Raw genomic sequence first — 17,722 nt, 5'->3', positions numbered from 1 at the left:
TCCCGAGTTAGACAGACTCCACCACCCCACGCCTGCCAGGTCAATAACCTGGAACCCGGAACTGTGCACACGGGGAATGGCACAGATGTGACTAAGCACAGGGTCTGGAGATGGGACATGGTTCTGGCTTGCCTAGTGGGCCAATAACATTACTGGAGTACTACCTATAGGGATAGGAAGGCCAGAATCAGCGAAGGAGCAGGGGCAACAGAAACAGTTTAGGACCATGTAGCTGCTGCGGCAGAAGGCAGGAGACTCCCCTGGGTGAAAAGATAAAGAGGGATTCTTAAGACTACCATTTGGATCCCAGAGAAAGAGTGTCTGGCTATCACCTTGAGGCCCAAGTTAGAGATGGGATCTCTATAGTGCTCACAGGACAGGTCGGTGTGGCTTGAAGACACAGAGCTGTGGTCATGAGCTACAGCTGCGAGTCTGGATAGAGCGCACCTGCTCATTAAGGCTTCCCCAATCCCAGCGTCTTGCTGGTGTTCCAGGTTCTGCAACCGTCTAAGCGGAACAGGATGATCCCAGACTGGCTTCCTCTCTGCAAAGATCTGCACTGTTCCACGGTGGACTGGTGCTATCCAGGGCCCTTTAGCAATCTTTCCAACTTGTCACATTGCCAGAATTCAGATGCAACCTTGCATCCTGGGTTGTGATAGGGGCCCTGTGCTCCTTCTGGTAGCCCTTCCTCTGCCCCATGGTCTGGGAGTTCCCCTCACTTGGAGATATCCTTCAGCAGACTATTTCTCAGTGTGCGCTCTCTTCTCCCAGATTCTCTGCCCTCTTCCCGGAGGCAGCTCTAGTCTAGACTCCACGTCTGTCACTGAACGTCAGGACCACCTTGAGCCCCTAGAGGCTGCTGCACGGGGTTCTCTATGAATTGAAACGTTCAGTTATAGAGGGATGCTCTTAAGACCCAGAAGGTAAACTAGAACTTCAAGTTTAGAAGGTTTCAGAAACACAAGATTTATGAGACCCCCTACCCCTGGGCTATATAAGCAGGAAGGACTGATGGAGATGGAGAGGCTCTCCTAAGAGCTAAGCTGTCTGTGAGTCCTGTAGGGAGCTCCAGGGTCGCAGCTTTTGTGTGCTGTCTGTCACCCATGCTAGATAGGCCTCTCTGTCATCATCTGCCTTTGGGTCCTCAGCCATGCTATTTTAAGTTACCACCTTACCCAAACTCATAAGGAATCCCAACGAATTCACTGGTTCGCCGAGCTAGGCTTGGATGGAATCTTCCTTTGGCCTGTCATTGGTGCTCTGTGTGGGGTGAAGACACACAACAGAGGTACCTCAGCCTTCAAGATCCAAGGCACTCTCTCTTGTGGCAGGCCTCCCACTGGCTCTGTTGGGAGAGGGTACCAGCAGCACTCAGCATCCAGGCTGTTCCCAGGTCCTTGGCCCACCCTAATGAAACTGTCTTCTCAGGATAGAGCTCTTCCTTCCGTCCTGTTTCTGTGCCCTGGCGCTTCCATTCCTGTGGTGTGACTTTAAATTTCAGAGGGTAGTGGGGGGGCTGGCAAGGCCAGTTTTTGGATTTAGTTCCTCTCTCCTGTTTCCCTCAGTGTTTGGTCTGTCTTCATTTGGGGCAGGAGTTCCTGCAACTATATCTGACAACTGAGTGATTTGTCCTCCTTGATGACATCATCCGTGTCACCTGGCCAGCAGCCTTTTGGAGTCTCATGGGGACAGAGCTGGAGGCTAAAACTTCTTCAGTGTGTTCCAGACTCTAACCAATTATACAGGAGCATCCTCAGGAGGCTGCTCCAGCTGCTCAGTGCTGCCTAGCCCTTGTCCCCTTTACCTGTAGGATTAGGTTTGACAGTCGTCTCTAGAACTTTCTACAGTAGGGCAAGGTCAGACTTTTTAAATCTTTTGGGCCATATCTCTTTTGGCTGCATAAGAAAACTACTGCCTTGGGCCATTTCTGCTCACACCAAGACACATGCAGTCTGAAGTGAACGTGCCACGGTCACCTCCTCCTTAGGTCTCTCCTCTTGGCTCGCAGGTGACATTTTCTCTCTGTGTTCCCATGATCAATCCTCTGCAAGTCTATCTCCTTCCATAGTCCTACTGAATAGGTGATCTCATTGTAGCTCCATCACCTCAGTAGAGGCCATCTCGAAGGAGGCAAGCTGAGGGCCCGATGGGAAGAGATTCAACAGAGTTTCTGGAAGACTTGACTCTTTTCTGCTGGGGGGTCACTCAGTTTCCAAGCTGTGTCAGTGCTGACCCACAGTGCAGAGAACCTGCTCCATAGCTCCTGAATCCCCCCTTTTGCCATATGGGCTTCTTCTTCCCTCCTGTTCAGTGCTTTTGGATCCCCGGCATCATGGGCCTTCTTGACTCCAGACTTGGATGCCTCCTTATGCTGGCTCACACTACTCAGCCTTGGACTTCTAGCCAGCCTCACTGTAACTGGGGGATTCTGGAGTCTGCCACAGAGTCTCAAGCCTCCCTTTGGCTGCCATCACTTTCCGTACGCATCTTCTTGCCATGCAGCAGGTGTCTGTAGATGATTAATTGCAGTGGTTCCCAGATTCTGAGGGTGAATCTTAGACCCAAGACAATTCTGCACTCAAAGCAAGTTGTCCATGCTCTGAACACAGCACACACTTCATAGATGTTCATAAGCTAAATATAGCATAAGGCTTTCTTTGATAAGGCTTTTCTTTGTTTTATTTTGGACTTTTGTATCTTGAAATTGAAAGTGACCATGTGTGATCTTTTGTGAATGTTCTCTGCCCATTTATTTATCAAAATATTTATGATTCTTATTTACCTTATTAGGAAGCACTTGGATTTGAAGAAGTTGGGGACTTGGTCACAAAGCTCCAAGCAATGCTCAGGCCAGAAAGTTGGCATACCTAATCTGTAAAGACCTAATGTACATACAACAGAGAATTTTGCAAAGAAGTACAGACAAAATTCATAGTATTGAGAACAGTTTTCCCTCTATCTAATATTCAAGACACAAAAAATATGAGGATGACTTTCCTCTGGTGTGTTAGCGAAGATTTGTCTTGGAAACAGAGTTATTATGCACCCTGGAGAGAGAAGTCACTGCTGAAATATGAATAATAAGATAAAGTAGGTCTGTGCTGTTCCCTCTGTCGTCCCGGTGTGGCTTCCCCTTGGTTCTGATGGCTTCTGGAATTAGTTGTGACATGTGTGGAGACAATTTCTGACCCAGAGAAAAACCATTATCATCTAATTTTATACTGCTTCCCTCCACAGGACCAATGTTATTCCTCCCCTCAAAAAACAGGGTGGAATGAGTATTTAGACCAGCAAATCTACCTGATAAATCATTTCATAGATGAGAGAGAAACCAAGTGTGAAATGGAAGGGAGATGTTTGTGAAACCACTTCATTTAAGGAGGGCTCTATAATCAACACCCACTGCTTTTCATAACGAGAAGCATGATGGGTGGGTAGGCTCGTCCTGCTCGGGGCTGTGTTCCGCGCCTGCTGAGGACCACAGAGACGGATGAATGGAGCTTGGTGGGCGGGACTCCCTGCTCCCCGCTTGCAGGTGAGAAGAGAGGTGACCCGATGGCCACATTGGCTGGTAGCATGCACCTGCCAGGGTCCACGTTAAGACTGTCTACTGTGCTCTGAAAAATCGATAGGAATTCACTCAGCTGTACATTTGACACTTGATTTATTGCATGAGCACCAGGCTTCTAGATTTACATGTTTATAAGGTGAGAAAATCTAATAGTGCCAGCTTTCATTTTTCAAGCCTCTGTAAAGAACATGTTTAAATGCATCTTATACTTCAAAACAATCACTTTGAGATGTTTCTGAAAGTAGATTTTTTTGAGTCATAAAAGGAAAACATTTTTTTAATCCCTTTCAGTCCTGGAGACAAATCCCAGAACCTCTTATACTCTAGATAAACACCCTACTGCTGAGCTGTACCCCGAGTGCCCCGGGATAATAGAAGAGTGTTAATTCATCAAAATAATCTCCAATGCTAGTATAACAGTTTCCAAAACCAAGAAGTACTTAAGAATAAAATGACTTAAATCCACTTGCCTTGTGGACAGACAGCTCTGATCAAAGGCGGGATTCAGCTCTCACTATCAGCACGGGTAGTACTAAAAGTGTTAAAAGAAGGCAGGGTCCTAGAAGGAAGCTGATCTGGTTTGCCTGCCAAGTGAGTTTTATTAGGAGGGTGGCAACATCAAGTCTGCAAGCAGCCACATGTGACCCCGAAGGCCGAGAGATTGAGCCCTCCAGTCCAAAGAGCAGCTTGATAAGGGACAGAACCGTCATAGGTAGCACAAGGGAGATGCTGAAGAAGACATACTTGGTCCCAGAATACTGGGTGAGTTACAGTGCCATGGCCGCAGGCAGTCATGATGGGGCCATGACGGGAGAGACAGGTGACTCAGATCCTTCAGTTCCCTTTAGTTCTATGCCAGAGGGAGTTTCTCCACCTTATAGATTTCCAGGGGTTGGGTGGGTTAATTTCTACATGTGTGTCACAAGGCAGGAGGTGTTGAGAATGGGAGAGGAGCGGCTAGGCAGTTTAGGGTCAGGAAAGTGCAGGTTATCTTTGACTAAAAGCTACAAATGTCCTTAGCCCCTTTGATATCCTTGCCCTGGCTACAGGCAGGAGATGGCAGATGTGTTTAAGACAAATGCCTTTGCTGCCTTGGCTAGAGACCTGGGATGTCAGACTGGCCTGCGTTTTCTGTATCTTTCTCCCTTTCATACGGAGGGTGCGGCAGAAACTGACAGACATTGGATAGCTGAACTGGGATCTAGACTGACTGGTTCATCTCTGCTCCCCTGTATCCGTCAAGTAAAGCCTTAATGATTCCAAGGTTGTGACTTTCAATAGCATCCAACCCTTTAAGGATCTCTCCTGTCATCTTCCTCAAGCTCCCAACAATAAAACGCTTCCTAAAACCCACCTCTTATAAACTTCATTATTCAAATTCGAAAGGCAAGAACCTGGAGGCTACTGACTCCCTCCAAGTTTTGTGTGAACACGAATGTTTGGCACCCTAACGCCCGAGTTAAAAGTCCACCTAGGAGCTAAGAAAGCTCTGTTGCTCTTAAAGACACCCCAAATTTTCACGTGTTAAAAGCACCAGAAAAACAGAGAGGATAATTCAAGTTGTCTTGAGCTTTCGCACAGCTGTGAGGGGGCTGAGGAACGCAGAACTAGAACACTCATTGCTCCCTGGGCTCTCAGGAAAAACTGTTAGGGCTACGCAACCTGATGCACAGAGAGGCAGGGCAAGGTCTGTAACACCATACTAAATTTGAATTCTGTGACTCGGGGAATTTTCTTCTCTACTGTTTTTTTCCAGATTAATAAAAATCCTTGACATTGTTCACAATCTTATTAAGCAGATCATGTTGCATGGCGTCTGGCGTCTGTTACGTGAAGGAAAAATCCTTGGAATTCAATAGGCTATACTCAGAGCAGTGGTGGTGGGCGTGATGTTGACCTGAGCTTTTGGCTTCTCACAACCATGACCTTGCTACCCCCTCGTGATGTCGGCTTTCCTCTAGCCGCCCAACATTGCGTTCATCTGACCTACCGTTGTGGCCATGATGCTGCTATTTATCCCATAGTTACTGAGTTTGACTCAGTAACTAGGCCAAGTTCCATCGGAAACTTTGAATAGAAACATTTAAAAATTTATTTTGTGTGTGGAGTTTTGGGATGCGCAGGGTGCTGGGGAAGAACGATTTACTGTGTACATAAATCAGGACTTCAGCCTGAGTTCGGTACTGATTCTTATATTATCTCTGTGAAATCTGTTCTATTTCTATTCTCTCCCTAACGACAGCTCTAAAAACAGCAAAGCCATTTTCTACCACATAATTATTGTTTCAAAGCCTTTCTGAAGACCATGGAAATGCTTAATCGTTCATTTGCTTGTAGGGGGCACTAGACAAACACTGGTGAACATGAGTAATTCCCTTCGAAGGGGTTGCCTTTTGATTTAATTACTTTTTAAAGACAGGGTCTTACTGAGAAGTTCAGGCTAGTGTGGGACTCTTTAGGTAGCCCAGGTTGGCCTGAAATTCTCAATCCTATCTCAGCCTCTGGATGTTGGGGGTGACAGGATTATACCGCTCAGGCATAGCTTTCAGGGGTTACTTTTTAGTGTACTGACTGTGAATCCCATTCCTTCCCTAAGTTTTAAATTCGCTCTGTTGTCACATGCAGGCAGAGGATGGACAGCAATCTCTGACACCCCTGAGGCAGCGGAGCACATGGCACTGGACACCTGAGAGAACAACCTAAGATTGTGACCCCAGTCTCAAGAACCCCATGACTGTGTCTTCCTGTTGACATGTGCGGTTCTGCCTACTTCAGGTCACAGACTTGGGCTGTGTCCTCTGCTCTTCACAAAGCTGTGAGGAGGACAGAGTGCCATGTTCCACTGGGAATTTCTCATCAAGGCCCACAGCTTATGGGTCAGTGTCTTGTTAGGGCCACCAGGTAGAGAAGAAGACAGTGGGTTTAATGGATCTCTTTCTGTCCTATTATCCAGCTCCCAAATAATGACATGGAGACTTCTTATTAATTATTAAAGTTCAGTCCATAGCTTAGGCTTTTTTCTAACTAGCTCCTATAATTTAAATGAACTCATTTATATTACTCTTCATTCTGTCACAAGGTATTACTTCTCTTCCATCCTGTACCTCCTGTTTCCTCTATGTCTCCTGGCTTCTCCTGAATGCCTCGGTCCTCCTCTTCTTCCTCTCTCTCCCTGGAAATCCTGCCTATGCCTCCTGCCTAGCTATTGGCTGCTCAGCTTTTTGGTATACCAATCCCAGCAAATACATCTTCCCGCAGTGTGCAAACATCCCACAACAAGCGAGTTTCCACCGCTGGGGTGGAAGAGTGCTCATCATGCTCTCTGGAACACGTTACTCATGGTTATTACTTCTTTAGAAGACCTCAAAAACAGACTCAGAGAAATGAACGCGCGCCAGACCTCACCAAGGTAAGCAAAACAGAAAGAAACTTGAATGAGTTTATTCTCCTGTAGACTCCAGTGTGAAGGATTTTCTCCTAAAGAGCAAACGATAGCGCAGAATGTACCCTGTGATAGAAATTCTTCAGGTTGTCCCTTGGCAGTGTGTGGGTTCATGGGTCCTGGCTCACGTTAGCACTGACCAAAGAGGCCCTCTGATTCCCTCCCTTCTGAAGCTTCCTTCTTGCCACATCCCTACCTGACTTGTGGCCCCTGACATCATTTAATATGGACAAAGCATGTTCTGTTTCTTCTTAGGACTGTATTTTAAATTCTTCTGATCTGGCCACAGCAGTCTGAATCTTAGGCTGTCCGAGACAGCTCGTTTTTTGACACTGGGGTGTTTTACAGCTTCTCTCCCCAGCCTTCACCTGGAGCGTGGCAAACTTTTACAGCTCGCTGTGTTTTATGGATTTCTCTGGGCCATGTATATTCATTGTGTTATATAAATAATAATTGTGCAGTAAACTAGTGGGTGGTGGAACTTGGTCTCGGTGGTAAATCTTCAAAGGGCGGGAATATAGTTTTCCATAGGAACCGAAGGGAAAGTGTGACATTGAATCTTCCAAGCTTAAGTTGATGAGGGAATTTACACTAACCACTGCCTCAGTCATGATGAATCACATTTATGGATCTGCTACGGAGCAGCAGTGATGGAGACCGGGCTCCGCAATGCAGAGCCACTGCAGGGGCCAGGGCACAGTCCACCCGAGCTTCGCTCCAACCTTTTGAATACTGGCGTTAAAATGCAAGGACTGCCCAAATGTTGGTACTTATATTCTTGCCTGTCATTGAGACCTTAATGAAAGTTACTCCTGCTTGTTTCAAAGAACCTCGGTAATTTCTAGAGTTCCTCCTGAGAAAAAGGCAAGGCTATTTTCGAAAGAAATGCTTCAGAATGCTACTGCGAATGTCATTACGTGGTGCGATGTAATTTCCGTGAGGAAATTTTACCTGTGGTGAAGGGGCATGGCAGCTCCCTTCTAGGCAAAACACTCAAACACACCTGTAGGTTTTCTGCTAGGTAGGTGAAAAAAGGGCGTTCTATTTACCTGCTGTTGACCTGATGGTTGAGGTCATGTTGGAGGGTGTCATCATGGGAATACATTCATCGTCTTGGGAGTAACCAGCTTGGATGGCCCGAAGGTAGCTGTGACTCCTTGTTCGGAAACATCCAGGCAGGTCAAGGGCGTCCATGGCCTGAGATTCAACTTCGCTGAAGACAGATTCACACACGGACTCGAACTGTCCATTGACCTCTGCCTCGCTCATCTGGAAGAGCAATAACACATGTGACGCCAGGATCCGCCAGGGTGGGTCGCAGCCACGTCACACGAGAACCAGGGACAGAATGCACTCACAGGACTCGGTGACAGCTTTATATTTTCGGCGCAGCTAGTTTGAAATCCGCACTGGGACTCCGGTAAGCTCGGGGGCTGGCTTCTTAGGTTATCTCTTACAAAACAGGAAGGTATGTAACTAGCTACAGATGATGGACGTTTTGGGGACTCACCAGGCTGAGAGCCATCACAAGGACTAGGAGCCAGGGTGGGTGAAAGCCTCCCGAAACACCTGGTACACAGCCAAGGTCCACCTCTCAGGCCTTTCTCCTTCCCCAGTGACCCCTTCATCTTCCCCAGCTACCTACCGCTCGGGCTGACTCTGGGTTGGAGGCTGAAGAAGTAAGCACACACGTTCAAGTGCATCAGCTACTTTTAGTTCATTTTCAGGACGTGAGAGTCAGCTGCTGCTCATTGTCATGGAAACGAATCCCAAATTTGGCAGAGGCATTCCTGCCCTCATCACCATTACAGCATCATGAGCAGACTCAGGGTGGGGAAGACATGCTGCCTGTGAAGCGTTCTGTCCACATGAAACATGGTACATTGACTCAAATCTCAGGCGTGTTTCTCCCCTATTAGCTTGAGACTTATAAGCATAGCTGATAAACGTAGTAAGTTCTTCATCTTGTGTCTTAAGCTGTGCCTATCAGTTCACCGTGAGAACTTAACTTTCCCTGTGTTGGGGAGCACTGGGTGGAGCCTATCAGCCCTGGAGGGATCACAGGCTATACTGACATGGGCTGGGCCACCCGCTTAGTCACAGGGGCCCAAGAGAACATGTTTTTCCTACATGTCCTGATGGTGATGCTCACATGCACATATCATATGGTGTTCATGGGCTGAAGCTGGATATTTTTAACTGGAAATTCAGTAAAGGGGGCGACAGAAGCTGAAACCAGTTTGAAGGGTTAGGTGGGAGAAGCGTGAACATGGAGAATTTTAAGTGGAAGAAGCTTAAAGGGGGTTAGCGAACTCAGGTCTACGTCCAGTGTTGGAGACAAGAGGCTGATATCTCAACCCATGCTCCTCCCGGGGAGTTCCCCCCACTCACTGACTTGGTCTTGGCAAATGACTTCTGAGATGGCAGGCAGAATCTGGAATCCCCTGGAAGATGGGCTTCTGAGCATGCTTGGGGGGGACTATCTTGACTGTGTTGAGGTGGGAAGACCCATCCACCCCTAGGAGGCACCACCCACCCACCCTGTTTGGATCCTGGACTGCAGAAATGGTTCTCCTTTCCTGCTTGTGGACACCATGTGACCAGCTGCTCAAAGCCCCTGGTACCTCAACTCCTCAACAGTGATGAGCTGCTTCTTGGAGCTGTGAACCAGAATAAACTTTCCCCTTGAAGCTGCTCTGTCAGTGATTTCCAACACAGCAATAGGGAAAGAAACTATGACACACTCACCCTTCAAGTTCTCATGCTCTATGGGTCTCTCTCAGGCATGTCTTTCTACATTGACACACATGTACAGATAGGACACTGGTCAGTAGCATGATGGAGGATCCCGGAGATGCAGACAGCCAGAGTTCGGGACCCAGAACAGCGCCTATGCTTGCTGTCTGATCCCCTCCCTCTCAGTACTTCTCTTTGTTCCGTTTCTCATACCACGGGCTTAGTGAGGACCTACATTCTGAGATCTGGTGTTTATCCCCGGTGCCTGATGGTCACGGGCAGACACATTTGTCTGTCCTGAGTCTTAGGCTGACATTCTCCACGCTGGCTCTCTCCTTTTCCATCCTGGCTGCCCATGACAGTCTGTCTCAGTGAAGTACTGGGAATCAAGTCACTGCACACAACTGCCTACGGCTACAGTGATCAACATTGGAGCACATTCTTAGGTGGGGTTTTTCATGATCCAGACACGTCCCCACCTCTTCACCACCATGCAGAGCTCTTAATCTATTCTTTAACTGGGCCACAAGCTAAGGTCATGAAAATGTCTTCTTCAAGCTCCTCTTCTCTCTTTAGTTCAGAGTTTGAACACATCTCCCCTCTCTGTCGTGACCATCTCTACTTCAAATCCCTCACTAGAAAACTGTAGACCCCACCTGAAGTCATTTCACCAGCTCCAAGGCCACTTGGTCCCCATCCTTTCCCCACGCCAATGGGACATCTTTGTCCCCAAGGCCAGGAAACTCTGGCTCCTCTCTATCTGATGTCACATCCAAACCAGATTTCATCCTGACTTTTCCACCCCTTCCCTTTCTCCCTGTCTCTCACTATCACCCCCTCCACAAACACACACCAACAGCTGATCTGCCAACAGTTTCTCAGTACTTGGATCATTCTGGCAAACAGATTAAAGGATAATATTACTTTAAAAGTCTATCTGTCGAGCCAGGTGGTGGTGGTGCACACCTTTAATCCCAGCACTAGAGAGGCAGAGGCAGGCGGATATCCATGATAGCCTGGTCTACAAGAGCTAGTTCCAGGACAGGCCTCCAAGCTACAGAGAAAACCCTGTCTCGAAAAACAAACAAACAAAAACAAAAAACAAAAAAAGAAAAAGTCTGTCTGTCAAAGAATCAGGGACAGGGTGGGGTGATTCACAAAACCAGCTCTGAGAAAGATAGAATGGACCAGAGCACGGCTGATCATGAAGGTGTGTGATGTCAGTTAGAGACAGACATCTCAGAGGAGACAAGATACAGCATGACATCGTGAAATCTTAAGGTCACAGCAAGTCAATGCTCAGAACACATGGCTGCAACATGGATAAATCTGGAAGACAATGTGCTAAGCAAAATAAGCTAGTTCCAGAGGGTTCCCTGCTGAGTAGCTACACTGACACCAGGTATCTAAACAATAGAAAATGGAGAAAAGCGGTGACCATGGACTGGGGAAAGGAGCTAGGGCTTCCTTATGGGATGATGAGAGCATTCTGGGGCTGAATAATGTGATGGTCTGATTGTGTGCACTGGAGCATGGAAATATTTCAAGTTATATGGCTCTATCATGTAACAACATTCCCTCCCAGAGAGCATGGGTAAGCTCTTAAGACTCAAGCAACAAACAACTATCAAGTCTCAGGAAGTTCCTGAAACTGAAACTACTCAGCAAGGTTATAGAAGTGGTGAGGCTTTTGGGGGAGAAGAGACTATTCAGCCTATCCCGCTGACTGCACATTGTGTAGGGATCTCCAGGAAGGCAGTGCTCCTGGGTCGTTTCCCATGTTGGGGGAAACCTTTTAGGGCTGGAGTTGTCTTTCAGCTATTTGTGCTCCAGTAAGTAACTCATATCAACTCATTTATTCTCCAAATTGGACTTTGGCTGAATTGAAGTATATAACCTTGAGTATAGAGGTGACTTTTCTCATCTCAGGTGGGCATAACCCAGGAGTCAGTGGTTCTAGGTTTTTTTACCTCACAATTCTGAAGAATAAATTTCATGGAGAAATGAGGTGTGGGTGAGACTGAAGGAAGAGCTTTTTCATTATTATTGAAAATTTAAGGAGATAGACTAAAGATTGATGGTTGACTTCATGATCCCTCTGCCTCAGTCCCTGAGTGCTGGAGCTACAGACATATGCCACCATGACTGGCTTCATAACCGCTTTAAAAATTATATTTGGAAGGGTCGGAAAGATGGCTCAGTGGTTAAGAGCTCTGATTGCTCTTTCAAAGGATCTGGGTAAAATTGCTAGCACCCACATGGCAGCTCACAACTGTCTGTAATTCCAGGATACAACACCCTCCCACAGATACACATACACACACATATATATGCGTATATATGTATGCATACACATATACACACATATATACATATGTACATACATAATACATATATATACACAGGCAAATGCCAAAAAATGTATTTGGAAAATGAATTAACTGAAAGGGAAAAAGTTAAGTGTTGCCTTTAAAAGATGGATGTCTACTTCAGCAATGCTTATCCTGGGAGGAGAGTTGTTACAGCGTACACTGCCTTCACCTGACCTGTGATTACCTTCCAAATCATCTTTGATTTTTCTTGTGGAAATGCAGATTTGTTGGTGAACCAGGCCACCACCATAGCCTAATTCTGAGGATCTGATTGTGTTCTAATAATATTGTAGGAGAGGTAGTTATGGACGGAAGGGTCCCCTTACAGGTGGCCTGGGACTAAAGGTATGTAAAACATGGGATTTTGAGAGCTAAGCCCCCCATATTCCTGACTTGTATAGTAGGAGCAGTTCTTCCCATGTTAGTTCCTAAAAGATCCTGGTCCAGGGCAACCTGACCTAGTTTCTAATAGGAAATTGTTGCTAAGGTAGGCTAAAGCATATCATAGGATCACGACCCCAGCAGTCTCTGCTAGTTGTTAGTGTAGACTCTTTCATCCATTTGCCCAAGGGAGATACCTAGTGCTTCTCCCTCTTCTGGGTCCAACCCCTCTCACTCTGTGGTGACCCTGGATCCTGCATTGAGACTAGGTGTCTATGAGAAATAAGATCTGTCTCAGGAGCAAATGGTACCCAGTCCTTCTGTCCATAGTGCTGGTGAGAAAACCAAGTCTTTGCCTGTGCTGAGTAGGTACCCTCTGTGATGTTACTCTGCAATCTGTGGCCTTGGTGGCTCTGTTAGGAGGATGCAGCATAAGCCAACGAGGCCATTTTGTTGGAAGAGGAAGAAAGCCCACATTAAATCAAGAGAAACGGTTGCAAGCTCCTTGCAGGAGAGCGCTGCCCATGGGTGCCTGGGCAGTGTCCCACCATGGGAGCCTCTGACTCCAGCACAGCTCCGGAGACTGCACCCTCTATAGAAAAGCCCAGAAGAGGCCCCACCTGGCTCACACAGCTGGCCTGGCTCAGGGTGCTCACGGCCCGCATGTAGCTCTGGTTCCTGGACCGGAACTTTGGGGAGTTGTAGTTGACTGATGGGTCCAGACTGTGACCAACAGGCACCTCGCTGGCAGCTTGCAGGTAGCTCTGGCTACAAAGACAGAGAAGAGAGAAACATGGTCCGTGAACATCCGGGGAAAGGTGGGAGGGGATGGCTGCCAGCAGACACCTCACGTCCATACTGTGGCCGGTGACACTTAAAGCTGAACGGCTTCGAATGGATGATATTGCTCTATGCAAATGTTATGGGCTTTTTGCATCTACACATGTGACTTCCATCAAAAGTTACTGGGCAAATAATTTAGCAAATTGCTTTGAGGCCTGTGCTTTTATGGCTAGGCCGTGAGGTTAAGATCATCATCCATTAAAGAGGAAACAAAACAGCAACCAAACAGAAATGGAAGCCCGCATAACTCAGCAGAATAGCAAGCTCAAGTGTCTAGATTTCAGCCAGACCCGTCCAGAGCCTCATAAAAACCTTGCTAGCTTCTTGGCAATTTTACATACGTAGAAAAAAAATAAATAAAGGCGCCATTTAAGTTGTTTTTTTTTTTTAAGATATGTCTTTACTTTTGTTTCTGTGTGTGCGTATGCACCAGTGCGGGGCTAAGAATACATGACTGAACTTGCCCAGAGAGGTCAGAGGAGAGTCTCGAATTCTCGGGAGCTGTCCTTCCATGCGATTGTGAGCCACTCAACATGGTTTCTAGGGACTGAACTCTGCAAGAACAACACGGCTCTTAACTGCTGAGCCGTCTGTCCAGCCCCTTACTTAGCTCTACGGGGAGAAGATTGTACAATACTCGCCTAGAGGTGCAGCAGGGAGTTTGGACCAACGTGTTCTCACAATGGTCATTTTCTCCCAAGCTTCTTCAAAAGCCACGTTCCCCACTTTTCCAAATTGCTATTTTGTCAAATATGAAAGCATGGGAAAACACCCAGGATGTTCAGCAGCTGGGCCTGCTTAGCTTAAGTTTCTGGTGTGTGTGTGGGGGGGGGGATTTGGTACCTTTTTCTTTCAAATTCTATTGCCCAGTTTTCCACCGTGCCATACAAATTCATGGAGTGGTGTGGGAAGACATTATCAATCACTTCTCCCTGATTTCGAGCCAGATGGGAAGACATTACCAATCACTTCCCCCTGATTTCGAGCCTGATGGAGCATTAGGTTTGCTGGTGCAGCTCATAAGTAGAAACTACTCAGAAATATCAAACAGATTTGGACCCCATCCCTGGGCAATAAAGTAAATACCTCCCGTTTGCAGTGATTCTTTCTAGAACTTGTTTTATTATTTATTTCTTCATAAGTGGGGCACCAGGCGCTCATGGGAAGACAGAAGGGGCTGCCCAGCCTAAAAACCTGAGTTTGATCGCCAGAGCCATGTGCTAGAAAGAGAGAAATTGTTCCTACAATTGTCCTCCGACCTCTGCAAGTACCATGTGTCCTCTCCCACAAGTAAAGACAACTTGAAAATGGGACATCAGAGAAAACACAGGACTTTATAAAGTCAACTTGGCGATGTTTACTAATTGTAGACTTAATTCTGTTAAAAATAACTTTTACTTTCAAAGAAGGTGCCTTACATACCTGGTTCCAAGGCCCACCTTCTTCACACCGCTTACTTTCTGTGTCTCTTTGGGATCTCTCACCCCTTACTTGTATGTCTACCAAATGTTCCCAGTGTCTCTTCCATTAGATTTCCCTGCTCATTAACATCACTGCCCATACCATCCAACACTGCCCTCACCATCCACACCATCCACCCCAAGTTGTTTCTGAATCTGAGAAGCCTAAGAAGAACCAGTGTCCTCTGGACCTTGGTACCTGCTGCTCCTAGTCAATGTCTGGTCCCCAGATAAGAGTCAGCCTCACAACACAGCCAGAACCCTTCTGGTGGCCTATGCTAGAACCAAGAATACAGTTAAGCATGCAGGATGCTGCAATCCTGTGTTTCAAATAAAAGTTCTAACTTTTTTCCAAAGTTGGGTGAGCACCTGAAGAAAAGTAGCCATGGCAAAACAAACTTAATAAACAAAATAAAACACCTAATAAACAATAGTTACCATTTGCTCCTGGCGATCACAGCCATGTCTCCATGGCATTTAATTGAGCTATTAATGGAGGCCTAGGAACAGTACTGCAGAAGACTGTGTGTTCACGGAGAGTAAACAGCAATACTAGGTCCTGAGCCTCTTCAGGCCCGATGCAAAAGTTCACCTTTTAACTCCACGATCAAAGCTGCCGAATAAGAGCCGGAGTGTCCCTCCCATCTTGTTACCACATTTAACCCTCCCTTGGCACTGGCAGGGAATTGGTCCCAGGACCCCAGGATCCCCCAATCCAAGGATGCTCATACACATTTCCTTCTGTATTCTCTAATTGTGTCCCATGATTTACATGCCCGACATCACATAAATGCATCTGCTTATAACTTATTCACATCTTTCTATACATTTTAACCATCGTCAAATGACTAACATGCCTAACACAACGTAAATCCGAGGCATCATTCAGAAAAGTCCCTGTGTTCAGCACAGAGACAGTCACATAAGTAACCACTCATGCTGGAGTGTCAAGGGGCCATATCAGGATATGTCTGCTGGTCAATTCACTCTCCCGATTTCAGCATAGCCCTTACCTCATGATAACATTTAATTTTGCTTTTTGAACGTTCTGGAATTTTATTTTTTAATATTTCTGCCTGTGGTTGGTTGAATCCATGAACTGGAACCCAGGTACAGAATGCCGATTGTATTGTTTAAAACAGTGATAAACCTCCTTTAATCTCCCTAGGATTAACAGCGATTTTGAAAGTATTATAATGTTTACCTTTATATAATATTGTGTCTCAGCTGCCACCATCTGAGAGCTGGGTACAGTGGCTCATGGTCAGCACCCTGGATGCTGAGGCTGGCAGGTAAGTTTGGGGGCAGCCTGGGCAAGAGCCTGTTTCATAAAACTAAAGCCAACAAAAATCCCAAACAAATAAACAGACAAGAATCACACACCTGGGGACTGAATACCAAGAGCTGACTGTGGGAGGCACAGCGATGACCTAGCATGCACAGGTGAGGGTCCTTTGCACATCATGGGGGTGGCAAGTCTCAAGCTCTCACTGGCAAGGCCTTGCCATTGCTCATCCATGAGAGACTGTCCTTGACCCCTGCTAACACTTCCAAAGTGGACTTTCTCCCCCTTGGCTTATTCAAAGTGGGAATTTCAACTTCGTCATCTCCGTTGACAGAGTCTTGAAAAACAGCTTCCTACATAGACGGGTGGTAGCTCTGGAAACTGCGGAAGGGAACCATTTTCTGGAATAATGTGTGATATTTTCGTTCTACTTTCTGCCTCTCAGATGTTGCCCACATGAGATCATTATCTATGCAGAAGAGAGACAGGAACCCCAGCAAATTCCAAAGAAGGGAAAAACACACAAATTAACATCACCAACAATAAAAACTAAATTAACAGGAGATAGCAATCAATAGTCATTAATTTCCCTAATATAAACAGACTCAACTCACCTATAAAAAGACATAGGCTAACAGATTGGATATGAAAACAGAATCCATCCTTCTGCTGCATATAAGAAACATACCTCAACCTCAAAGACAGACATCGCCTCAGAGTAAAGGGTTGGGAAAAAAATTCCAGTCAAATGGACCTAAGAATCAAACTGATGTAGCTATCCTAATATCTAAGAAATAGACTTCAAACTAAAATCAATCAAAAGAGACAAAGAAGGACATTTCATATTAGTGACAGGAAAAATCCATCAAGAGGAAATCTCAATACTGAACATCTATGTCCCAAATACAAGGGCACCCTCATATGTAAAAGAAACACTTCTAAAGCTTAAATCATATATTAAACCCCACACACTAATAGTGGGAGACTTCAACACTCCACTCTCACCACTGGACAGGTCAGTCAGATAAAAAATTAACAGAGAAATAAGGGAACTAGCAGATGTTATGACTCAAATGGACTTAACAGGCATCTATAGACTATTCCATCCAAACACAAAAGAATAGACTTTCTTCTCAGCACTTTCTTCTCAAAAACTGACTACATACTCAGTAACAAAACAAACCTCAACAGATGCAAAAAAAAATTGGAATAACCCCATGTATTTTATCAGATCACTGTGGCTTAAAACTAGAATTCAACAGCAACACTAATTCCAGAAATCCCATAATTATTTCTTTAATGATTTTTATTGAGTTCTACATTTTTCTCTGCTCCCCTTCCTGCCTCTCCCCTCCTCCCTTCAACCCTCCCCCAAGGTCCCCATGCTTCCAATTTCCTCAGGAGATGTTGCAGAAAGACAATTATTACATCTACTCACTCATAAGTGGTTTTTAAACATAATGCAAAGAAAACCAGCCTGTAGATAAACCACAATCCCCGAGAACATAGACAACAATGAGGAAGAGAGACAGTCATACATTGGTCTCATCTACATGGGAAGTAGTAAAAGACAAGATCTCCTGAGTAAATTGGGAGCATGAGGACCATGGGAGAGGGTTGAAAGGAAGG

At 46.0% G+C, this 17,722-nt stretch overlaps 1 protein-coding gene across 3 annotated transcripts in view; it reads right to left on the bottom strand.

Annotated features, from left to right (window-relative positions):
* Dlgap2 (DLG associated protein 2) overlaps positions 1–17,722 on the bottom strand; it is a 688,019-nt gene that overhangs the window by 39,851 nt on the left and 630,446 nt on the right. For all 3 annotated transcript variants that reach the window (XM_075986263.1, XM_075986265.1, XM_075986266.1), the window contains 2 exons: positions 13,126–13,273; positions 8,066–8,285 (listed from right to left, as the gene is read on the bottom strand). In XM_075986263.1, the coding sequence (XP_075842378.1) occupies positions 8,066–8,285; positions 13,126–13,273 (368 nt within the window). The remainder of the gene's footprint in view (positions 1–8,065; positions 8,286–13,125; positions 13,274–17,722) is intronic.

This window comes from Microtus pennsylvanicus, chromosome 9 (genome assembly GCF_037038515.1).
Source record: "Microtus pennsylvanicus isolate mMicPen1 chromosome 9, mMicPen1.hap1, whole genome shotgun sequence".
Lineage (NCBI taxonomy): Eukaryota > Metazoa > Chordata > Mammalia > Rodentia > Cricetidae > Microtus > Microtus pennsylvanicus.
Note: the sequence above shows the minus strand (reverse complement) of the source record. Positions and strands in the feature narration are given on the sequence as shown.